The 25,673-nt window shown below is 42.4% G+C and overlaps 2 protein-coding genes across 6 annotated transcripts in view; one reads left to right on the top strand and one right to left on the bottom strand.

The window, feature by feature from the left end:
• Window positions 1-12,603, bottom strand: part of LOC140730525 (uncharacterized) — a 125,721-nt gene extending 113,118 nt beyond the window's left edge. Inside the window, exon 1 of one of the 5 annotated variants that reach the window (XM_073051094.1) lies at window positions 12,417-12,603. The gene's annotated coding sequence lies outside the window, so the exon portion shown is untranslated. The remainder of the gene's footprint in view (window positions 1-12,416) is intronic. The other 4 variants (XM_073051095.1, XM_073051090.1, XM_073051093.1 and 1 more) reach the window with 4 other exon arrangements.
• A 30-nt stretch (window positions 12,604-12,633) lies between these two features.
• Window positions 12,634-25,673, top strand: part of sft2d1 (SFT2 domain containing 1) — a 75,224-nt gene continuing 62,184 nt past the window's right edge. Inside the window, exon 1 of the mRNA XM_073051097.1 lies at window positions 12,634-12,825. Coding sequence (XP_072907198.1) covers window positions 12,763-12,825 — 63 coding nt within the window. The 5' untranslated portion in view covers window positions 12,634-12,762. The remainder of the gene's footprint in view (window positions 12,826-25,673) is intronic.

Genomic DNA, 25,673 nt, shown 5'->3' with positions numbered 1-25,673 from the left:
CAACATACCACCTACACCAGCACTCTGTCTGGTGGGGAAATCACTTTAAGTGTCACGACTTTCCAATTATACAAATGGTACATAGGGAAATACCAGCCCTGAAAGCACTTAATCAACAATGGCTATTAAGGCTCAAGTCCTATTAAGACTGTTACCATACTCTGGGTTGAGGTTGGCTAAAATAGACTACCCGCTCTCAGATTCCCCAAAACAGAATGCCAAAACCCGAGAGGCCAGATAATTTCTTTGTCGTCAAAGGGATCAATATCAGTGGCATCCCTTCTGTAATGTGATTCATACAAATTCAGCAGTCTGACTCGTTGGTCCAATGTTCAAACACCATCCCCAGGAATGTATAACAGGATCTCCCACCACAAATCAGCATTCACCATGTTGCCATTTGGTATTGCAGTGAGATACAAATGCACTTGCTCCTGATCAATCACTGGACATTTAGAAAACAAAAATTCTAGAACTTCAAGAATTGAGCCCAAGTGCTCATTTCCCTCTGAAATGAAGGCACCTCATATCTGGAATAAAATTGCCCAAATTTCAACTCAAATTTCATATGGCCACTATGAAATGAATCATCCATAAACCAATTATATGGGGAAACAAGTAACAAAGAAACAGATTAAGACAAAATAAACACATACAGAATTAGAAAACAAGAAACAAAGTATTTGCCTGAACAAAAACAGGAAACAAAGTCACAGATTAAACACAAATCACAAAGCCTGGGCTGTACGCCTCTTCTTTAAAACTTCTTATGAAAGTGCCAAAACTTAGAACAGTTAATTTCCTACAGAGAAACAGCACTTATCAGAGAACTGATAAGGAAAAAGTAACTGGGTGGGACCCAACATAATTCACAGAGTCTCTTAAAGGCCAAGTATACACACACACACACACACACACACACACACACACACACGCACGCAAACTGATGTGTGGCCGCACCTCACATTTCTCCGCATTCAAATCATTCAGACTCTATTTACAGCGAAGGATGCAAATTGAATGACCCCTCCCTACAACAATGAGGTGCAAATATACTGACCATCACCCGTCCCCCAATGATTCACACTTGTATCATTATTATGTACAACAGGATGGTCAATATAGCATAGAAATACAGTCCTGTCAGCAAAAATTAAGCAGTCTGATGGCCTAGTGGAAGAGCCTGTTGGTCCTGGCTTTTATGCTGCGGTACCATTTCCAGATGGTAGCAGCTGGAACAGTTTGTGGTTGGTGTGACTCGGGTCTCCAATGACCCTTCGGGCCTTTTTTACACACCTGTCTTTGTAAATGTCCTGAATAGTTGGAAGTTCACACCTACAAATGTGCTGGGCTGTCCATGCAACTCTGCAGAGTCCTTCGATTGAGAGAAGTTCAGATCCCATACCTGTCAGTGATGCAGCCAGCCAGGATGCCCCTATAGAAAGTTCTTGGAATTTTCTTAGATCGAGGGATGACTGCACAAGCGCATGGACGTGAGCGAGTAACACCAGTGTGAAGAGGTTAAAAGGAGACAGATTTTCCTTCAGCGGTTTGATCAAAGGACAACTGCGCAAGTGCTTGGACATCAGCAAGTTAGACCGACGCAGAGTTTAAAAGGAGACAGCTTTATAGAGCAGGCACCAGAGGAGCAGGGGACAGTAGCTGCATAGGTACATTCCAATGAGACGGAAAGGATGGTAGGATACAGGAACTATGGTGTACAAAGGCTGTTGAAAATCTAGTCAAGAAGAAAAGCTTACGAAAGGTTCAAAAAACTAGGTAATGATAGAGATCTATAAGATGATAAGGCTCACAGGAAGAACCTTAAGAATGGAATCAGGGGAGCCAGAAGGAGCCATGAAAAGGCCTTGGCAAGCAGGATTAAGGAAAACCCCAAGGCATTCAATAAGTATGTGAAGAGCAAGAGGATGAGACATGATAGAATAGGGCCAATCAAGTGTGACAGTGAAAAAGTGTGTATGGAACCGGAGGAGACAGCAGAGATATTTAATGAGTACTTCGCTTCAGTACTCACTACGGAAAAGGATCTTGGCAATTGTAAGGAGGACTTAGAGCGGATTGAAAAGCTTGAGTATATAGGCATTACGAAAGAGGATGTGCTGGAGCATTTGGAAAGCATCAAGTTGATAGGTCTCTGGGACCGAATGAGATGTACCCCAGGCTACTGTGGGAGGCGGGAGCAAATTGCTGAGCCTCTGGCAATGATCTTTGCATCCTCAATGGGGACAGGAGAGGTTCCAGAGGATTAGAGGGTTGCAGATGTTGTTCCCTTATTCAAGAAAGGGAGTAGAGATAGCCCAGGAAATTATAGACCAGTGTGTCTAACTTTAGTGGTTGGTAAGTTGATGGAGAAGACCCTGAGAGGCAGGATTTATGAACATTTGGAGAGGCATAATATGATTAGCGATGGTCAGCACCAGCATGGCTTTGTCAAGGCAGCTCGTGCCTTATGAACCTGATTGAATTTTTTGAGGATGTGACTAAACACATTGTGAAAGGTAGAACAGTAGATGTAGTGTATATGGATTTCAGCAAGGCATTTGATAAGGTTCCCTATGCCAGGCTTACTGAGAAAGTAAAGAGGAATTGGATCCAAGAGGACCTTGCTTTCTGGATCAAGGATTAGCTTGCTCACAGAAGGCAAAGAGTGGTTGTAGACGGGTCAAAAATGGAAGTCAGAGACCAGTGGTGTGCCGCAGGGATCTGTTCTAGGGCGCCTTCTCTTTGTGATTTTTATAAATGGCCTAGATGAGAAAGTGGAGGGATGGGTTCGTAAATTTACTGATGACACAAAGGTTGGGGGTGTTGTGGATAGTGTAGAGGGCTGTTAGAGGTTACAGCGGGACACTGATAGGATGCAAAATTGGGCTGAGAAGTGGCAGATGGAGTTCAACCCAGATAAGTGTGAGGTGGTTCATTTTGGTAGGTCAAATATGATGGCAGAATATAGTATTAAAGATAAGACTCTTGGCAATGTGAGGATCAGAAGGATCTTGGCTCCAAGTCGATAGGACACTCAAAGCTGCTGTGCAGGTTGACTCTGTGGTTAAGAAGGCATATGGTGCATTGTCCTTCATCAACCACGGGATTGAGTTCAAGAGCCGAGAGGTAATGTTACAGCTGTATACGACCCTGGTCAGACCCCACTTGGAGTACTGCACTCAGTTCTGGACGCCTCACTACAGAAAGGATGTGGAAGCCATAGACAGGGTGCAGAGGAGATTTACAAGGATGTTGCCTGGATTGGGGTGCATGCCTTATGAGAATAGGTTGGGTGATCTCAGCCATTTCTCCTCAGAGCGGTGCAGGATGAGAGGTGACCTGACAGAGGTGTATAAGATGATGAAAGGCATTGATTGTGTGGATAGTCAGAGGCTTTTTCCAGGGCTGAAATGGCTAACACAAGAGGGCACAGTTTTAAGGTGCTTCGAAGTAGATACAGAGGAGGTGTCAGGGATAAGTTTTTTGACACAGAGAGTGGTGAGTATGTGGAATGGCGACGGTGGGAGAGCCAGATACGATAGGATAAGAGTCCTGGATAGACATGTGGCGCTTAGAAAAAAAGAGGGTTATGGGTTCTGCACAGCATTGTGGGGTGAAGGGCCTGTATTGTGCTATAGGCTTTCTATGTTTCTAATTTAGGGGGCCATACCAAACTTTTTCAACTGTCTGAGGTGAAAGAGGCACTGTTGTGCCTTTTTCACCACGCAGCTGGTACGTACAGAGCACGTGAGATCCTTGGTGATGTTTATGATGAGGAACTTAAAGCTGTTCACCCTCTTAACCACAGATCCATTGATGTCTATAGGGGTTAACCTGTCTCCATTCCTCCTGTAGTTCACAACCAGCTCCTTTGTTTTTGCAACAATGAGGGAGAGGTTGTTTTTTTGACTCCACTGTGTCAGGGTGATGACTTCCTCTCTGTAGGCTGCCTCATTATTATTTGAGATTATGCCAATCAGTACAGTAACATCAGCAAATTTAATTAGTAGATTGGAACTGTGGGTGGTGACACAATCATGTGCATACAGATAGTAAAGGACCCACTAGCATAGAACTTTAGTACCTTCATCTACTGTGCTCCATTCTGCTTGGGATTTTAAATTCCATTCAGTAAGACAATGATACTTATGTCTAACTGTTGCTGTTACCCGAATCCATAATGATTCATTATGCTCAGGGAAGCAAACAGTGTTCTCAAGGTATTATTGATCATGTGTTGGGACAATAGGCTCCCTAAGGCACCTACCTCTCTGCTAGATAGGATTACTCCAGTACCCACCTCGTCCCATATTCTCAATAACCACATGACCAAAGATCCCTCAGCCTTTTGTCTATACCTGTCCCCTAAGCTCTCCAGTTCCTTAGTGGAGAATTCCAAGCTCTGTTGTCTTGAAGGTGTCCATTACACCATCTCTCACACATTCCTGAGGCTTCTCCTCGAGAGGAAGAAGCTGCAGGCCGATGCCCCCCATGGCAAGTGTGGGAACTGGCCTGGTCCATACTTTTTTGGACACACAAGGGAGAAGGCAATCATTTCAAGGATTAAATATCTCTCTCTCTCATTTTCATCATCCAGCCAGACATCCATACCTCCTAACACCACAGTAGGATCATCGTCCCATGTCAACAAGGCTCGAACCATAACTGAATCAGGTTCCCAATTGACCCTTCAAGCAGTTCATTCTTAAGACTTACTATCATATAACATATATAACCATATAACAATTACAGCATGGAAACAGGCCATCTCGGCCATTCTAGTCCGTGCCGAACACTTATCATATTTTATTAATGTCTTACAATTGTTGCAAACAGCCAGAAAGCATCCCTCCAGCTATCTTTTCTTTCGGGAAAACCCAATGACTTAAGTATAGAAACAATGCGATGTCCCATTTCAACCCCAGCAAAATCTAACTGGTCTGACCAATATACTGGCATCCCGTAAACCATCAGTAAGTTAACAAGACTTCCATAGCCCACACTATTATCTGTCCACCCTGGGACTCTACATCTCTCATTCCGTGGGTCCTCCCTTTTAAATAACCTCTTGAAGAAATGCATTTCTGCTCAAAAAACCACACCATGCTTGTGGCGCCAAATGTAATTTCAGTCAGGTTCACAAATCTGGCAAGTGAGACAAGGAAATGCACTAACTTCAAATAGTTTATAATAATTTATTTACAAACAGTAAAAATTTGACCAAACATTCATGTTCACCAAGTTACAGACACTACAAAGCTGAATACTCAACAAACATATGTACATTCAACATACTTAGTTAAAAGTTTGCACAGAGCATACCTTCCCAACGGTCTCACCTTAAACAAAGGAAGAAGAGAGCAAGCCCTTTCCTTACGCCATATTATATCTCCAGCATATTTGAAACTGGACACCAGATGTCTACCCAAAGGGAAAAGCAGCTGCAGTTTCTAAACTAACCAATAACAAATGGAAGCGACTTTTGACAATCAGAATAAGGTACGCCCCCACAGGACAGGAATCCTGCACAAGGACTCCCAAAAACATTTGTGTCTCAGCTTTTTGTACTTTCTCTCCATTTAGAAAATTGTCAACCCTTTTATTTCTTCTACTAAAGTACATGACCATACACTTCCAGACACTGCATTCCATCTGCCATTCTTTTTTTGCCTATTCTCCTAATCTGTCTAAATCCTTCTGTAGCCTCTCTACTTCCTCAAAACTACCTGGCCCTATCTTCGTATTGTCTGCATACCTTGCAACAAAACCATCAATTCCGTCATCCAAATCATTGACATATAGCATAACAAGAATCATTCCCAACACAGACCACTGTGGAACACCACTGGTCACCAGCAGCCTACCAGAAAAGGATCCCTTTATTCCCATTCTTTGCTTCCTGCCAATCAGCTGTGGCTTTATCGATGCTAGGATCTTTCCTGTTAATTCCATGGGCTCGTAGCTTGTTAAGCAGCCTCATGTGTGGCACTTTGTCAAAGGCCTTCTGAAAATCCAAGTACACAACATCAACCAATTCTCCTTTGTCTAACCTGCTTGCAATTTCTTCAAAGAATTTCAACAGACTTTTCAGACAAGGTTTTCCTTTGAGCAAAACCATGCTGACTATGGTCTATTTTATCATGTGCCTCCAAGTACCCTGACACCTCAAATTTAATAATCAGCTTTAACATCTTCCCAACCACTGATGTCAGACTAACTGGCCTACAGTTCCCTTTCTTCTGACCCTTTCCCTTCTTGAAGAGTGGAATGATATTTGCAATTTTCCAGTCTTCTGGAACCATTCTGGAATCTTGTGATTCTTGAAAGATCATTACTCATGCTTCCACAATCACTTCAGTCATCTCTTTAAGAATCTAGGGGTGTATACCATCTGGTCCAGGTGACTGATCTAGCTTCAAACCATTCAGTTTCCCAAGAACCTTCTCTCTAGTAACAGTAACTTCTCACACTTCATGACCCGTCACCTGCAACTTCCACCATACTGCTAGTGTCTTTCACAGTGAAAACTAATGCAAAATACGTAGGCAGTTCATCTGCCATTTCTTTGTCCCCCATTACTATATCTCCAGCATCATTTTCCATTGGTCCAATGTCCATTCTCACCTCTCTTTTACACTTTATGCATTTTCAGAAACTTCTTGTATCCTCTTTAATATTATTGGTTAGGTTACTTCTGTATTCCATCTTTACCTTCTTAATGACTTTTTTAATTTGTCTTTTGTTGGCTTTTAAAAGCTTCTCAATCCTCTAACTTCCAACTAGTATTTACTCTATTATATGCCATCTCATTGGCTTTTGTGTTGCTTTTGACTTCTCCTATTAGCCACGGTTGTGTCATATTTCCTTTAGAATTCTTCTTCCTCTATCTTCTTCCTCTATTGTGTATAGTTCTGGTCACCAAATTATAGGAAAGATGTCAACAAAATAGAGAGAGTACAGAGGAGATTTACTAGAATGCTACCTGGGTTTCAGCACCTAAGTTACAGAGAAAGGTTGAACAAGTTAGGTCTTTATTCTTTGGAACGCAGAAGGTTGAGGGGGGACTTGATAGAGATATTTATAATTATGAGGGGGATAGATAGAGTCGACATGGATAGGCTTTTTCCATTGAGAGTAGGGGAGATTCAAACAAGAGGACATGAGCTGAGAGTTAAGGGGCAAAAGTTTAGGGGTAACACGAGGGGGAACTTCTTTACTCAGAAAGTGGTAGCTGTGTGGAAGGAGCTTCCAGTAGAAGTAGTAAAGGCAGGTTTGATTTTGTCATTTAAAAAAAATTGGTTAGCTATATGGACAGGAAAGGAATGGAGGGTTATGGGCTGAGTGCAGGTAGGTGGGACTAGGTAAGAGGAAGCGTTCCGCATGGACTAGAAGGGCCGAGATGGCCTGTTTCCGTGCTGTAATTGTTATATGGTTATATCTGTCAGTATATCTCTCAGGATGGCACCAATTGAGGTAAAGCAACGTCTTGTTGAGAACCGTGAAGACCCGAGCCAGCCCTTAACTTTGATTATGACCATCCATAAGCCCTTCAGTCCCGGGGACAAGCAGAGCATTTTGTCAGAGTTGACCTCACTTAAAGGTGCCTGTGAGAATGCAAAATTCTGGCGTAAGCTTGAGGAAATCATTGAAATTCACCAGATGCACCCTAAAGATATCCACGTGTTGGTAAAAGCAAAATTTCTGAGGAGTATGTGAGACAGTGTGACCCAGGGGTTGCAGGATGGTACATGGGCAACAACGAGGAATGCCAGCAATTTAGAGAGATATTGCTTCTTTAAGGGGGACGTGAGGCAGCAAGTGGAAGGTGAAAGTAACTGGGGGATGACGATGTCAGTAGTTCAGAGAGCTGATGAGCCTGCCATGGATTATGCAGAACGTAAATATCAAGCGTATGAGGAGTATTCAGGGTTGGATAATCCAGGGAGGGATGACCCAGTCTTCCTGAAAATGCTGAAGGATGGCCTGAGCTCAGCCCATCAGGAAGTTTTAGATTTGGGAATAGTAGTGGGATTGACCTACTCCACAATAGTATCGTGGGCCAGTGAGATAGACCAGAGAAGGGGGGAAGAGAAGCCGTAAACTGGCCGTAATGAATGTAGCAGCTGTCACCGAGCCAGAGAGAACTTGTTTTGCATGCCAGCAGCTGGGGCACGTAGCAAGGAATTGCTACAGTAGACGTGAGAGGTTCAAGATCATGATTTGTTACAGCTGTGGGTTCTCAAGCCATGGTTGGAGCAGTGCTCTGAAAAAAAGAGGAAAGTATGAAAACCACTCACCAAATCAGGCAGAATGCACAGCAGCACCCTCTCTTTCCAATTTGACTGCTGACCAGATTATAGAGCTGATGAGGTCAGACAAATGGCTGACAGCAGTCTCTGTTGCCAGTGGTAGTCATCCACAGATGTACAGAAGAGGTTTATAAGGGGGCCAGCAATGCGAAATGTTAGTGGACATGGGGTTGTCATTATCAACAACTGATCTATCCTTGCCCACGACTGAAGAGGCAATTTACATTACCAATGCAGGAGGTGAAACAATGAGGGCAGAGAGAAGTCAACCTCAGATACTTGAGATTGAAGGAATGTAGCTTCCTTGAGATATTGGGTGTGCCCAAACTTTTCTCCCGAGGAAAGTCACACTGAGTAAGGCAGGTGCTATCATAGACTCAGGAAAAGAAGAAATAACATGAACCAGACAGGGACAATAAACATGTTGTGACCCACAATGCAGCTAACATGGCCCACAGAAATAGACAGCAGCCCCAAGCAGAGAGAAGAGACAGGACAATGTGTGGAAATCATGTCACAAGGTCCCAAGGGTAGGGGCCAAGCACAGCCAGGAGTTGTAAGAAGTAGTGCAGCTGCCTGAGGAGGTAGCAGTGGTTAACATAAAAGCTCACCAGAAAGGGGAGAGTAAGGGGCAGAAAGAGAATGAGCAGGCAGACATCAGTGCGAGGAGGGCAGTGGAGAAGCACCAGGAATTACAGGAAGATACTACAACGGCTAAGTTAGCAAGATTACAAGGAGATGTGAAGTGCCATTGTAAACAAGGAAACACACTGAGCGATCGAACAAACAGTAGCGACATTTTGCGGATCAGAGACCCAGAGGGAGAGAAGATAGACCTCCCACAGCCAGGTGACCAAGTCACGGTAAGGGAGCTGGCTGAGGAGAAAGGTTTCACTGCCAGGTGGTGCTCCAGACAAATAACGCCTATGTCTGTGTACAGTCCTAGCGAGGCAGCCACTGGACTCTGGTTAAACTGTCTGACTCACCTTGTCGCTCTGAGACAGAGCAGGGGATCAAGTGTACCTGGTAACAGTGTAATTGCAGAGAACCCAAGTGATGGACACCAGCCGGCTGCATCAGACCTGACCACAGCTGATGGAAGACCCACAACAAACGCGAAGACCAAGAGAACACGACAGCAAGCCATAAACAGCATACTTAAGTATAACCGCAACAATACTCTGTAATGAAGGCTGGTTGTTGAAGGCAGATCATTAATTGTGTAACTCAGTATAGAAAAACATTTGGGAAAAATAGATGGGAAGGGACCCGAGTTACAACAGAGAAATCGGGTTCCACAACTTTGATGGAATGGCAGATTGAGAAAGAGAAAACATTGCACATGACATCTGCAGGTAGTCACCCAGGCTGAATGGGGAGTGAATACAAATGAGCTGGGCCTTCTCAGTGGCTGGGCAAGCGATTGACTGACACTCCAGAAGGGGATGCCAGCAGGGAGAGGTCCTTATAGTCATTCAAATAGAGACCACCCCAACCACTAAAAGCCACTGCAGAATTTTAGCTATCAGAGGCTGGAGGGGTGAAGATAAAGAATGTTATTAAACTCCAATCAGCCAGCAGGGAAGAAGGCAACAGGCATACAAATGATGAAAGCTGCATTTTAAAGATTATTGGTCAAATTTCTGGAACAATCTCTGCTTAGAATCTGGTAGATAGCCATTAAGAATGACAGCATAAATGTAGATGCACATGACAGGTAAATTGCAAAGAGGTTCCGAGGCACAGAGCATTTTTGCTGCCCAATTTGATCAGATTCTCCATGAGGTTTGACCTTTCCTCAAACAAATTTAGTTTTGTCCAGGAGGGTCGGAAGGAGAGACTGTTAGGGAACATTCTAGAATTAGGATATATAACAAATATTAACTTCAGCAACCAATCATTAGACCAGAACGTGGATTGTAGATTAAATTTAAAATGCAGCCCTGGACAATAGTTTCCTGGAGCTGTGGACATCAGTTAACTAAAAAAAAAGATAATACTGATTAACATTCATTTTAGGTGGCTGCGGTGTAGGGCGAAGAAGGAGGTGAAAATTATATGTAATTCAAAGGAAGCATTGCAGATACATTGTAACTATAAAATTGTCCTTTGGTCTTTAGCATATAAAATGTCATGCAATATTGTGTCAAAGAGGCCTCTTGCTTCAGAGACTGTCTCATTTTGTTGAATAAAAGACTACTTTTATATCTACCAGCTGCGCCTCTCTAGTTATTTTGTTCATGTTACAATAGTACACACTGTCTGAATAACGGTGTGCACTAAAGAGGTCTCTCAAAATAATGGTGTACACGAGAAAAATGTTGGAAAAATGGTGTACATATTAATGAGATCTGAAAGAATAATGGTATGCATATTAATGACATCCAATGAAATAATGGAGAGGACACTAACGAGATCAGCAGGAATAATAGTAAGCACACAAACTAGATTTGCTGGAATAATAATTTGCCAGAATAAAAGTATTCACATTAACAAGATTTACCAGAATAATAATGTGTACACTAACGAGATTTACCAATAGAATGGTGTACACACTAATGAGATCTACTGAAATAATATTGTGCACACTAACGAGATTTGCCAGAATAATGTGGTGCCCACTAATGAAATTTACCAGAATAATGGTGTAGACACTAACAGGGTCTGCCTGAATAATGTGGTGCCCACTAATGAGATTTACCACAATAATGGTGTACACACTAACTAGATTTATCAGAATAATGGTGTGCACACTAATGAGATTTATCGGAATAATGGTATGCACACTAATGAGATTTACCAGAATAGTGGTGTATACACTAATGAGATTTACCAATAAGATGCTGTAGACACTAACAAGGTCTGCCGGAATAATGTAGTGCCCACTAATGATATTTACCAGAATAACAGAAAGCACACTATTGAGTTCTGACAGAATAATGGGGTGCACACTAATGAAAGTTACAACACACAATTCTCAGAATTATGACCAAAAATGTGACTATATTGTAAACATTGTCCACCAACCTCAACAGTTATCAAAAGTATGGTATGCAGTTACAAATAAGAATGCGCATTCCTGCACATGTATAAAAGTAGAGAATCAAGGCTTTTCTTCGGACTTTACAGAGGCCAGGGTTGCAACCGGTGCCTGCAGGAACCCCAAGCCTGTCATCAACCTGCCACTTTCAGGGAACTCTGTACTTGCACTCTTGTTCCACAGCACTCTGCAGGGCATTACATTAATGATTTCGACTTAAATATAGCAGCGTGGCAGAGACTTCCAGGTGTTAGAAAACTGACTGGAGATGATACAGAAATACACTGTCAATGACATGGTACTCAGACATCTAAATGATAAACTGTGATCTGCAGGCAATGGAACAAGTGCTGAATTGGGCAAGGTATCTGATTTTTGTCTGAATGATAAAATGGGTCCTTGTATCAAAAATCTTATGAATTATGTATTGAAAAATTAGGCAGCAATGGAAAAACCAAAGCATAAAATCATAAAGACAAAGAAGGAATTATTAATTTAATTTCCTCACTTTTTCTTGTAAGTCTGCAAATTATATTCTCTCACGTTGGTTTCCAATTCAATCCAATTTATTTCCAAATGCTATTTTAACTGTTTCTATCGGATTATAGCCTGTGCGTTCCGGATCAATCGCTATATAATAAAGCTTACCACATCCACTGCAACGTTTCCCTGTTCCTTAAACCATACACTTCTCTATAGCCCTGTCTAAATCTGACATGATCTTGTACACCTGTTAAATTTCTGCTCAATCTAATTTGCTCCGAAAACAACTTCTCCAATCTAACTCTTTAAATGGAATCAACACACACAAAATGCTGGTGGAACACAGCAGGCCAGGTAGCATCTATAGGAAGAAGCACCGTCAACATTTCGGGCCGAGACCCTTCGTCAGGAACTTACTTCCCCCAGAATTATTCAAGTACATTTTTTTCTGCGGCATCGCCATGATATACACGTACTTTCTATGATATGGCGATCTAACTTGGACATTACTTTTACAAAAGTAAATATCAATCCCTAAATGTCTCTGAAAAGGTGTTGGTGAGACATCTGGAGCGACTTACGAAATTATTTAGCCACGCAAATTGCTGGGGAACTAGTTTAAAGATGGATTTCCTCTAAAGAAAATTTAGATTTTCGACATGGAGCAATTTCATCCGTACACTGAAGATATTTGTCTTTCACTCGCACTGTTCGGACCAGCCTTTCGATGTCTGCAGCGACGTTGTCCAGCAACCACCTCCTGTGTGTCACCTCCTTCTCCGTCCGGAGCGGACCTCAGCAAGGAGCTGCAGCATGGGGACGATATTATGGTGACGCCACTGGCTTCCAGCTGCTTCCTGGCTATCGCTTTCTGGCGAATTTAGCGGAAGCTTCATTTTCGTGTTTTACTACTTTTGGATCAATTCAATGGAGAAATTGAGAAGAGTTTTGAGTGGCCAGGACGATGAGGAGCAAGGCCTTACGACGCAGGTAAGAAGTTCTCCGCTGCCTTTACAGTCAGGAGATACCTGGGCGGCCCAAGTGGTGGTTTTGGATCTGGCCAGCGGTCTCGTGGATCTCTCCTTCCTTTCCACATTATTGCAGAAAGTAAAAGAAAAATATTGTTGACTGAGGTGAAAGTGTGAATTTGAAACGGAGGCAGGGGTTAACACACACACACAATATATGCTGGCCCATCTCTTATTATGACCTGAGTCTTCGAGTTCAGGCAACATCCTTGTGAGTATTTTCCTTAACCTCTATAGCTTAATCTTCCTCTAGCGTGGCAACCAGAACTGCACATTTGCACTCCTAGTCTACCTCTTCACCAACATTCCTTCGTGCCCTAGCATTGACTTTATATAGCTACTCCTATTTGATTTCCCAAAATATATCATCTTGCATTTGTAGTGATTAAATTCTGTCTGTTAATGCAATTGATCTGTATTCTGCTGTAGCCTTGGACAAGATCTTAATGAAATATAATGACTAACTGTTCATCCTACATGTTTGTGTAAGTTCTTTGGTCAAACTATTTGATTAATCTCCCTTTCCTGCTCACCCTCACCCCCCACCCCACCCCCATTAGTTGGTGTTGAGCCACCTGCTTGAATTACTCCAGTTTGTGTGCAAGGTAAATACCCTGACAATTTTGTGTAGGGAGTTCTAGTATATGTACCTAGAGACCATGAATATATTGCAAAAAACTCCCAAGAGCTTGACTTAGGTGCACATAGATTATAGTTTAACTGTATACTTGATTCTCTTGGCTTTCTTGTTCATAGGTTTTGTAGTAGCCAGAAAGGGTGTTAATTGATGTAGTGAAATAATATTGAATGTACACAGTTTCACCATCAGAAACAATCCTGAGTAAACGAGTAATTATGAACTTACCATAATTCGCATGTAATGTAACATCAGAATTGACCAATTTTCCAACCATAACTTTTATTGAATCCCTTTCTGACTCATTTGGATTAGTTTTATTGAATTGCAATCTGGATTGAACATTGTAAGTATTTTTTTATTCTATTCTAGCTCAGATGTTTCATTGATTAGAATAGTTCTCCTGCACAGATAAAAGAGTGAGTCCCAAATCCAAATATTTGGAGCTTTGTTTGGTATTTGCTACCTCTTTTGGATAGCATCCTCAAAAAGGGATCTGTTGTATCCGTGAAAGCAAAAGCAGTACAGAGGTTTTTCAACCAGTTTACTTCACTGATTCATGTTAAATATAAGTCAAAAGCTTTTCTTAATAAAGAAGCAGCAAGGATGAATTAAATTTAAATTTTATACAGATGATTATATAAGCCAAAGTTAATTAAAGTTAAAATGGATCAGTAAGAGAGAAGAGTAGAAAGAGGAATTTGAATCATTTAAAAAATTTGCAGCATTAGATTTCTTTGAGTACGTGTTTAAATGTTGTTTCATTATACACCCCATCCTCGTTATATGCGGGGGATACGTTCCTCGTAGTCAATGCATAATGTGAATAATTGTTTAAATGGAGAAAATAGGGATGCATTCCAGAGGGCTTCCTAAGTATGTTTTATCTGTAATTTATTCACATTTTCATACCAATATGACACAAAAGCAGTACTACAAGGCAACATTCGTATTATATTTCATCAATTTAAGGTCATATTCAGTGTAATAAATCATTGAAAGTTAATATAGTAGGGTGTACAGTACTCACCAACAGCGGGAGATGTGTTCACTCCGGGAGATGAGTGGTTGTTGTGGTGTCAGGATCATATCAAGCACAGCAAGGGGTGAAGGAAGACTCACAGAACTCTTAGAACTGCCGGCAGCAGGAGATGACACCGGTTTGAAGAAAGTGGTGAGGGTTGTTTGCTTGGCAGCGTTTTGTTTTTCAGCATAACTTTGCTTGTAGGGAAGAAGGGTTGACGGCAGGGAACAACTGAAATACTGACTCCGTTCTAAACTTGGGTCCATGTCCATCGCCATTTGTGCCAAGTGTTCCAACTTCCACCATTCCCTCACCATTGGTAAACTCCCAGGATTTTCAAAATTGTCTGTTGCTTGCAGTATCTGAGAGATGGTTCACCGTAAAAAAAAAAATACACACCTTGAATGTGGATCACACCATGATCCAGTAGTTGAATCAGCGATGTTGTGTTAGGCGGCAGGAAACGCACTGTTATGTTAGGATGAATGCTGTCCAAATGTTTAGGATGGGCTGGCGCATTGTCAAGCAACAAAAGAACTTTAAAGGCAAGATTCTGTTCCTGGCAGTAGCATCCCAGAGCTGTGTTATCTTCACCTGATGCCGCGCTGTTTATAATTTCCAACTTTTTTTCAAGTGTTAAAGCGGTTATCTGTTGCTCAGCTGATGGCCCAAGACATGACATTGGATGCTTAGGAGGCATAGTAAATATTTCAAGCACAAAGTCACTGCACAGAAGGTAAACCCAACTGAAGTTTAAGAGCGCAAGATCACACATCCACACCTTGTCAAAACCAATGCAAGACTTGCAGGATTGAGATTGTGAGGCACGCGCACCTGACTTGTATTGGCAGGAAAGCAGTGCTTCTCGCAGAACTGTGAGTTTTGGACGCATATAAGGAGACGTTGATAGAAATAGGTTCCTCGCATAACTATGAATCTGCATAGTCTGAAGATGCATATAACGAGGATAGGGTGTAGTTGGAATAATCATCACTCCAGCCATGGAAGATGTGAAGAATCCTTGACCCAAAAGCAAATCAACTCTCTCACTTTCAATCAATGCTGTTGGATCTGCTGGATTTTCAGCACTTTCTGTTTTTACTTTAGTTTCCACCATCTGCCGTTTTTCTTTGGTTTCAAGTGTAATCTGGGTTTTCTAATTTTCATTGCTTACTTCCTCTCCAAAAACAGCAAAAAATTGTGCAGGAAGTAACAAAAGTTGATAACAGAGCTTGGGGAAGTATGTAATAGCTATGCCAATGATTTGATAACTTTTATGCCATGAATTGAGCAGCAGCACAATTTCCGTAAGTTTCCATAACTTCAACAAGCTTCTGTCGATACATTGAAGAATATCCTAAATAGTTGCATCATGCTGCTGGTGTGGAAACACCAATGCCCAAGATGAAAAGACTACGGAGAGTGGTGGTTACAGCCAAGCCCATTACAAACAAAATCCTCCTCACCATTGAGTACATCAACCTGGAATGTTGCACAGAAAAGCAGCATTCATCATTAAATACCCCATCATTCAGCCCAAGCTCTCTTCTCTCTGCAGGAGATACAGAAGCCTTAGGTCTTACACCAATAGGTTCAGGAACAGTTATTAACCTATGACTATCAGACTCCTGAACTGGCTTTACCCACCACAACTCTGAACTGAATCTACAACCTACAGGCTGACCTTTAGGGGCTTTTTGCAACTTGTATTCTCATTTGCACAGTTTGTTTTTTGTACATTGGTTGTTTGTCAGTCTTTTGTAAATTCTAATACTGTGCCTTGAAAAAGTATTCAGCCCCTACAGCTATTTACACATTTTACTGTCTCATTTTCTAAATTTAAAATATATTAAGTAGGATTTTTAGGCTAATCTACAAAACATCACGCATAATGTCGAATCAAATGAAAAATTCCAAAGCCTGTCAACAAATTACTAAAATTAAAAACCAAATTGTGAGGCTAAAAAAGCATTCACCTCTTTGTAATTACTACACTAAGTTTCCATGTGTGTATTACTGTATGTTACCAATTCACCTAATTTGTTGCTGAAGAAAATTGGAGGATCACCTGTTTTCAATGAATTCTTAAGAATAAATACCCCTCTCTCTGTAAAATCCAACAGTATGGTAGATTTTCAACAAATCAAACCGAAAAGAAGACTCAGAAGTTTTCAAAACAAGTTGGAAGTGCAAATAAAGAAGCACAGATCTGGGGAAGGATACAAGACCATCTCAAAGGCACTGAACATACCTCAGAGCTCGGTGCAGACCATCGTGAAAGTGTGGGGAAAAAATGTAACCACAGCCACACTGTCTAGGTCAGGCTGCCCCTCTAAACTTAGTCACTAGAGAAGAATGGTACTTGTAAAAGGCTGCTGTGATGCCAACAGTCAAGCTGAGTGAGCCATAGAAGTCAGTGGCTACAACTGGAGATAAAGTTTATGGCTCCTCAGTCTCTAGGCCAGGTTCACAGGTTTGGTGAGACAGAAAACACTGACTACAAATGAGCATATTAATCATTTATTTATAGTTAAAAATTTGATCGAACATTTAAGTTCCCCCAAGTTACACAAACTAGGAAACTAAATATTCAACAAACAGATACTCAGTTAAAAGTATAGTCGGCCCTCCTTATCCAGAATTGCGGATGCTCAAGTCCCTTATTCAACCTGTCTCAATGCGGTGAACCTTAGGACCCAGCGGCACCCCAGACCTTATTTAACCTGTCTCAGTATGGTGGACATTAGGACCCGGCGCCAGAGCTCTGAATGCGCAGTGTTTCTGTTCACAAAAATAATCACGATCACAATTAAAAATAAAGTGGAAATAATAAAGCGATCGGAAAGAGGTGAAACACCATCGGTCATTGGAGAAGCATTAGAATATGTCGGTCAACGATCGGAACAATTTTAAAGGATAAAGTGAGAAAGGCTCTGCCCCGATGAAAGCTACAATTATTACTAAGCAACGCAGTGGTTTAATTATTGGGTTTTTGATCCTCCACATCAACCCGGCACGGTGGAGAGCGCACACGGGAGCGATCTGTCCTGAGAACTTCCATTCCCGAGCCCGGCGCTGAAACATACATTCTTAAGTGTTTTATATGCATAGAAAGGTTAAATATATACTATATACTAAGACAAACGTCTGACTAACTGACGCTAAATAATACCGGATGTACCTGTTCCGACTTACTTAGTAAGAGAACTTCCGATTTTTTTCGATCCCGATGCACGATAACCCACGCACATCCTCCCATATACTTTAAATAATCTCTGGATTACTTATAATACCTAATACAATGTAAATGCTATGTAAAATGGTTGTTATACTGCATTGTTTAGGGAATAATGACAAGAAAAAAAAGTCTGTACATACTCGAACAACAAGTGCTGGAAGATCACTTACGGGTTTTCACGATTCGCGGTAGGTTGAATTCGCGCATGCGGAATCTGCGGATAAGGAGGGCTGACTGTATGCATGGAGCATACCTTCCCGATGGTCTGAGGCATGCTTTAGAGACAAAGGGGAGAGAGAAAGCTGCTCGTACTTGCTATTCTTTATCCCCAAGGTATTTAAGACCATATACAGTCGGCCCTCCATATCCACGGGTTCTGCATCCGCGGATTCAACCAACTGCGGATCAAAATATTTGAAAAAAAAATTCCAGACATTTCCAAAAAGCAAAACTTGAATTTACCGTGCGCCGAGCACTACACTGTATACACACGAATGAAGTGATGCGTAGGCATACCCTGCTGTAGCCTCCCGCCATTTCACAGATCCTCAGTCTCTCAGGATCTCTCAACATTGTTCATCTCGCATTTCGTTTGTTCGCTACTTGCGTTGTGAGTGAGAGGAAGGAGTTTAAGGCTAGTAAGGGATGGCTGGCTAGCTATGTAAGGCGCCTCAGCCTCAAGAACTTAAAGATCACCGGAGAATCGGCATCGGCTGATGCCAAGGCAGCATCAGCGTTCCCAGAAGAGCTACAATGGTTGCGTCTGTACTGAACATGTACAGACTCCCGATGAAGGGTTTCGGCCCGAAACGTCGTCACTACCTCCTCCCATAGATGCTGTCTGGCCTGCTGAGTTCTGCCAGCATTTTGTGTTTTTATTGAACGTGTACAGACTTTTTTCTTGTCATTATTCCCTAAACAAAATAGTACAACAACTATTTACATAGCATTTACATTGTATTACGTATTATAAGTAATCTAGAGATGATTTAAAGTATACGGGAGGATGTGTGTAGGTTATATGCAAATACTACGCAATTTTATATAAGGGACAAGCATCCACAGATATTGGTATCCAAGAGGAGTCCTGGAACGAATCCCCCGCAGATACCGAGGGACAACTGTACACCCATTTGCCATTCTGTAATGCAGGGAGATACAAATGTAACTCACTCTTGATTAGTCACTGGGTATTTAGACACAAAAAAACCAAATTCCCTTGAATTGCTTCCAAATGCTTGTGTCCCTCTGAAATGTAGGCAACTCATTTCCAGAATGAATTTGCCCAAATTCTACACCATTAACCCAAATTTCACATGGCTAGTGTGAAATATGGGTTATCCCTAAAACCAATTGCATGGGAAACAAGCAACAGGCTTAAGAACATAGATAGATAGATAGATACTTTATTCATCCCCATGGGGAAATTCAACTTTTTTCCAATGTCCCATACACTTGTTGTAGCAAAACTAATTACATACAATACTTAACTCAGTAAAAAAATATAGGGAACAAATAAGTAACAGACTTAAAACACAGGGAACAAAAAATCCAGGCTTGTACTTTTCTTCACAACTTCACATGGAACTGCGAAAATTAAAACAAACAGTTAATTCCCGCAGGGGAAAAACAGACAAAAGGGAAAGTAAAAAATAACTGGGCAGGGCCCAGCACATTCACAGTCTCTTAAAGGCAAGGTCTCTTGAAGGTAAAAACCCTCATGCACACACATTCTCTATCTCTGTTCCCCCTCCCCACCCTGCGTGTAGCCTCACCTCACACATTTCTCCACATTTAAACCATTCATAATCTATTGACAGGAAAGAGGGATGCAGGTTGAATTATTTCTCCCCTCCCTATGAAGATGAGGCACGAAGGTGCTAACCTGCCCAGATTCCCACTGCTGCTGAAGGTCAGCCCTTTGTAGTGCCTCCAGCACAGGATTTAGAGAATCCTAAATGGAATGCGAGGAATCCAGCAGAGGACAAAAGAAGCCGTTATTGGGAGAGGGTTTGAATAATGACCTTTCCCTGATAATGGCCTCCCGTTCTCGCTTCCCTTTCCACATTACAGAAGATGGGGGTGGGAACTCCATTTACCTGCACCTCTGGGACCCCTGCTCTCAGTAATGCCAAAAGTCTTTCATTGCAGGTGTTTCGGGAACGCCTATTCTCTATTTGCTTATCCAACTTCCTTACCTGGTTTCACTCACCTACAACTCCAAACCTTGTAATAATCGAATTAGGACAAACCAACTGCTAGTCTTATTAAAGGCAGCACTATTCATTTTAACAGGGAAGCTGCTGCCTTAACTATGTGTTCTATCATGCTAGATGCTAGTTCAACATTCTTTTGGGGGGGGGCTATCACTATCGCTGTATAATTCTATAATAAGAACTCATTGGCAAAGGACTTTAGTGCCTCCATGTCCTGTGCTCCATTACACTTAGGGTTTTAAATTATGTTCAAGGAATGAAGGGTACTTGAATTCAACCGCTGCTGCCCATAGTGATGCATTATGCTTAGTGGAAGCAAGCAGCATTCTCAGGGTGTTATTGATCGCGTGTTGGAGTGATAGTCTCCCTAAAGCATCCATCTGTCTGTTAGATAGGCTCACTCTGGTACACCCCCCATCCCATATCCTCAATAACCACGTGGCCACAGACTCTACAGCTTCTGTTTGTACCTTTCCCTTAAACTCACCAATTCCTTAGCAGAGAACTCCCTAATCTCTGTTGTCTTGGAGAGGTCTACTGTACCATCCTCTACACGTTCCTGATCCTTCTCCACCTCCCCCCTCCCCAGGAGGAAGAAGCCATGGACCGATGCCCCACGTGGCAGGTTTAGCAATGCATGATCACTGGCCTGGACCATACAGTTTCAGGTATGCAGGGGAGATGGTGATAATTTCCAGGAATAATCCTAGGGGTGCATGTAAGCCTCTCCCCCTCGTTTTCATTATCCAGCCAGATACCCGCATCCTCCAACATCCCCTCACCACACGGTAGGATCATCACCCTCCATATTAAAGTTTGTACCTTATCAGGAATAGACTGCAAATTAGCTCGCTGGGCAGCCTCCAATTATTCCACCTTCATTAGCTGACAAGCTCTTTCTTCTTAATGTTCTATCTTTTCAGCCCAAGTCTGGACCATCAGTAGTGCTTGTCTCATAATCATGCAGCAGTGATGTATATCCTGGACCTCATTCCCCTAACCATCAGTAGGTTAGCAAGACTCCCAAAACCCACACTGATATCAGTCCAACCTGGGACTCGGCATCTGTGAAACGGGGGGGGGGGGGGGTCCTCTCTTTTAAATAACCTTATAAAGAAATACATTTTCTGCCCAAAATCCCCCAAACCCTGCTAAAGCAGTGCCAAATTGTTACTTGGAAGCTGGTTCACAGGTTTGGTGAGTGAGACAGAAAACACTGACTTAAAAAAAAGCATATTAGTTTTTTATTTATAAATAGTAAAAAAATTCAACCAAACGTTTACAGTTGCAAAAAAAGGGTTTGTGAACCATTTGTATTTAACTAGTTTTCAGCATTAATTACTCTTAAAATGTGGTCTGATCTTCATCTAAGTCACAAAGGACATCTTCAACCTCTCACTGCTACGGGCAGAAGTTCCCACTTGCTTCAAAACAGCAACAATTATACCAGTGTCTAATAAGAATAACGTGGGCTGCCTTAATGACTATCGCCTGGTAGCACTCACATCAACAGTCATGACTAGACTGAACTCATGCCTCAGCGAGGACCTGGACCCATTGGAATTTGCCTATCGCCACAATAGGTCATTGGCAGATGCAATCTCAATGGCTCTCCACATGGCTTTAGACCACCTGGACAACGCAAACACCTATGTCAGGATGCCGTCCTGAGAAATGTTGTCTCATTTTTACTATGCACTGTACCAGCAGTTATGGTTGAAATTACAATAAAAGTAACTTGACTTGACTTGACTATAGCTCAGCATTTAATACCACCATTCCCACAATCCTGATTGAGAAGTTGCAGAACCTGGGCCTCTGTACCTCCCTCTGCACTTGGATACTCAACTTCCTAATCGGAAGACCACAATCTGTGCGGATTGGTGATAACATATCTTCCTCACTGTCGATCAACACTGATACACCTCAGGAGTGTGTGCTTAGCCCACTGCTCTACTGTCTATATACACATGACTGTGTGGCTAGGTTTAGCTCAAATACCATCTATAAATTTGCTGATGACAAGGGCATTGTTGGTAGATTCTCAGGTGGTGACAAGCGGGTGTATAGAAGTGAAATATACCAACTAGTAGAGTGGTGCCGCAGCAACAACCTGGCACTCAACATCAGTAAGACGAAAGAGCTGATTGTGGACTTCAAGAGGGTAAGACAAAGGAACACATACCAATCCTCATAGAGGGATCAGAAGTGGAGAGAGTGAGCAGTTTCAAGTTCTTGGGTGTCAAGATCTCTGAGGATCTAACCTGGTCCCAACATATTGATATAGTTATAAGGAAGGCAAGACAGCGGCTATACTTCATTAGGAGTTTGAGAAGATTTGGCATGTTAACAAATACACTCAAAAACTTCTATAGATGTACTGTGGAGAGCATTCTGACAGGCTGCATCACTGTCTGGTATGGGGGGGTCGGCTACTGCACAGGACTGAAAGAAACTGCAGAGGGTTGTAAATCTAGTCAGCTCCATCTTGGGTACCAGCCTACAAAGTACCCAGAACATCTTCAGGGAGCGGTGTCTCAGAAAGGCAGCATCCATTATTAAGGACCTCCAACACCCAGGGCATGCTCTTTTCTCACTGTTACCATCAGGTAGGAAATACAGAGGCCTGAAGGCACACACTCAGCTATTTAGGGACAGCTTCTTCCCCTCTGCCATCCAATTCCTAAATGGACATTGAACCCTTGGACACTACCACACTTTTCTTAATTTACAGTATTTGTTTTTGCACATTTTTAATCTATTCAATATAGCTATACAGTAATTGATTTACTTATTATTTTTATTTTTTTCTCTCCTGTATTATGTATTGCATTGAACTGCTGCTGCTAAGTTAACAAATTTCACGTCACATGCTGGTGATAATAAACCTGATTCTGATTCCGATAGTAGACAAGCACAATCAGCCAAACTAATAACACACAGTTGTACTTCTCGTCAATAATAAGTACAGCATTTAAACAATCACAGTCTATGGATGACGCAACAAATCAATAATCCAAAACACAAGAGTAAATCAACAATAGATGGTTTAAAAAGAAGATAATTTGTGTCTTTGAATGAGCAAGCAGAGTCCAGACCTTAACACAATTGAGATGTTGCATGACCTAAAGAGAGCTTTCATGAAAGGAATCCCAGAAGTATTGATAAACTGAAACAGTTTTGTATGGAGGCATGGTCGAAAATTCCTCCTTGCCATTCTGCAAGTCTGATCAGCAGCTACAGGAAATGAGTGGTGGAGGTTATGCTGCTAATTTAGATTCTACCAATTATAACATACAACGGTTCACATACTTTTCTAGCCTGGACTGTGAATGATTAACCAATGTGTTCAATAAAGACATGAAAAGTGCAATTGTTTATGTATTACTAGTTCAGGCAGATTGTTTTCATCTATTATTGTGACTCAGGTGAAGATCAGACCACATTTTATGAGTAATTAATGCAGAAAACCAAGTCATTGCAATGGGTTGACAAACTTTTTCTTGTAACTTTAAGTTCCCCCAGGTTACACAAACTAAAATATTCAACTTTGGATTGTTGTCGTGCTGAAGCATGAACTTCCTCCTCAGTTTAAAAAGTAAACACAAGGAAATCTGCAGATGCTGGAAATTCAAACAACACACACAAAATGCTGGTGGAACACAGCAGGCCAGACAGCATCTATAGGGAGAAGCACTGTCGACGTTTCGGGCCGTGACCCTTCGTCAGGACTAACTGGAAGGAAAGATAGTAAGAGAATTGAAAGTAGGAAGGGGAGGGGAAAATGCAAAATGATAGGCGAAGACCGGAGGGGGTGGGGTGAAGCTAAGAGCCGGAAAGGTGATTGGCAAAAGGGATACAGAGCTGGAGAAGGGAAAGGATCATGGGACGGGAGGCCTAGGAAGAAATAAAGAGGGAGATGGAGAACAGGCAGAGTGATGGACAGAGAGAGAGGTAAAGAAAAGGAGGGGGAAAAAGAACTAAATATATCAGGGATGGGGGAGGAGGCGCATTAACGGAAGTTAGAGAAGTCAATGTTCATGCCATCAGGCTGGAGGCTACCCAGCCGGTATATAAGGTGTTGTTCCTCCAACCTGAGTGTGGCTTCATCTTGATAGTAGAGGAGGCCATGGATAGACATATCAGAATGGGAACGGGACGTGGAATTAAAATGTGTGGCCACTGAGAGATCCTGCTTTCTCTGGCAGACAGAGCGTAGGTGTTCAGCGAAATGGTCTCCCAGTCTGCATCGGGTCTCACCAATATATAAAAGGCCACACCGGGAGCACTGGACGCAGTATACCACACCAGCTGACTCACGGGTGAAGTGTTGCCTCATCTGGAAGGACTGTCTGGGGCCCTGAATGGTGGTGAGGGAGGAAGTGTAAGGGCAGGTGTAGTACTTGTTCCACTTACAAGGATAAGTGCCAGGAGGGAGATCGGTGGGAAGGGATGTGGGAGGGATGAATGGACAAGGGAGTCATGAAGGGAGCGATCCCTGCAGAAAGCAGAAAGGGGGAGAGTGAAAGATGCACTTGGTAGTTGGATCCCATTGGAGGTGGAGGAAGTTACAGAGAATTATATGTTGGACCTGGAGGCTGGTGGGGTGGTAGGTGAAGACGAGGGGACCCCTATCCCGAGTGGGGTAAGGGCAGATGTGCGGGAAATGGGAAAGATGCGTTTGAGAGCAGAGTTGATGGTGGAAGAAGGGAAGCCCCTTTGTTTAAAAAAGGAAGACACCTCTTTCGTCCTGGAATGAAAAGCCTCCTCCTGAGAGTAGATGCGGTGGAGACGGAGGAATTGCAAGAAGGGGGATAGCATTTTTGCAAGTGACAGGGTGGGAAGATGAATAGTCCAGGTAGCTGTGAGAGTCTGTAGGCTTATAGTAGATATCAGTAGATAAGCTGTCTCCAGAGATGGAGACAGAAAGATCAAGAATGGGGAGGGAGGTGTCGGAAATGGACCAGGTAAATTTGAGGGCAGGGTGTAAGTTGGAGGCAAAGTTAATGAAGTCAACGAGCTCAGCATGCATGCAGGAGGCAGCGCCAATGCAGTCGTAGATGTAGCGAAGGAAAAGAGGGGGACGGATACCCATATAGGCTTGGAACATGGACTGTTCCACAAAGCCAACAAAAAGGCAGGCATAACTGGGACCCATGCGGGTGCCCATGGCTACACCTTTGGTTTGGAGGAAGTGGGAGGAGCCAAAGGAGAAATTATTCAGAGTAAGAACTAATTCCTCTAGGCAGAGGAGAGTGGTGGTAGAGGGGAATTGGTTAGGTGTGGAATTCAAAAAGAAGCGAAGAGCTTGGAGACCTTCCTGGCGGGGGATGGAGGTATATAGTGTTACGTACAATGTAACTGGGTCACTTACCAGCAAAGATAGAGAGGTCCATTGAAGTCTGATGGTACTATTTTTAACAGTATTTATTGATAGAAATACACAAAAATAATATCAATGCAAACACACAGATAATATACGTCGTCAATACTAAATCTAAAAGCGCGGGTATAATAATAATCAATAAGAAATAAGCTGTATCGTTGTCTAGGGGATAATGAATTGTCCAATGGAAATATATAGTTCGTTCAGTTCATACAGGCTACCGCCGTTGGGGACCCTGTGTGGCAATTGTTGGAGAGAGAGAGACAGGTTAAAACTTGCCCATTCTGTTTATAATGTCAATCCTTCGAG

Source organism: Hemitrygon akajei, chromosome 7 (assembly GCF_048418815.1).
Source record: "Hemitrygon akajei chromosome 7, sHemAka1.3, whole genome shotgun sequence".
Lineage (NCBI taxonomy): Eukaryota > Metazoa > Chordata > Chondrichthyes > Myliobatiformes > Dasyatidae > Hemitrygon > Hemitrygon akajei.
This window is presented reverse-complemented; position numbering and strand designations above follow the sequence as displayed.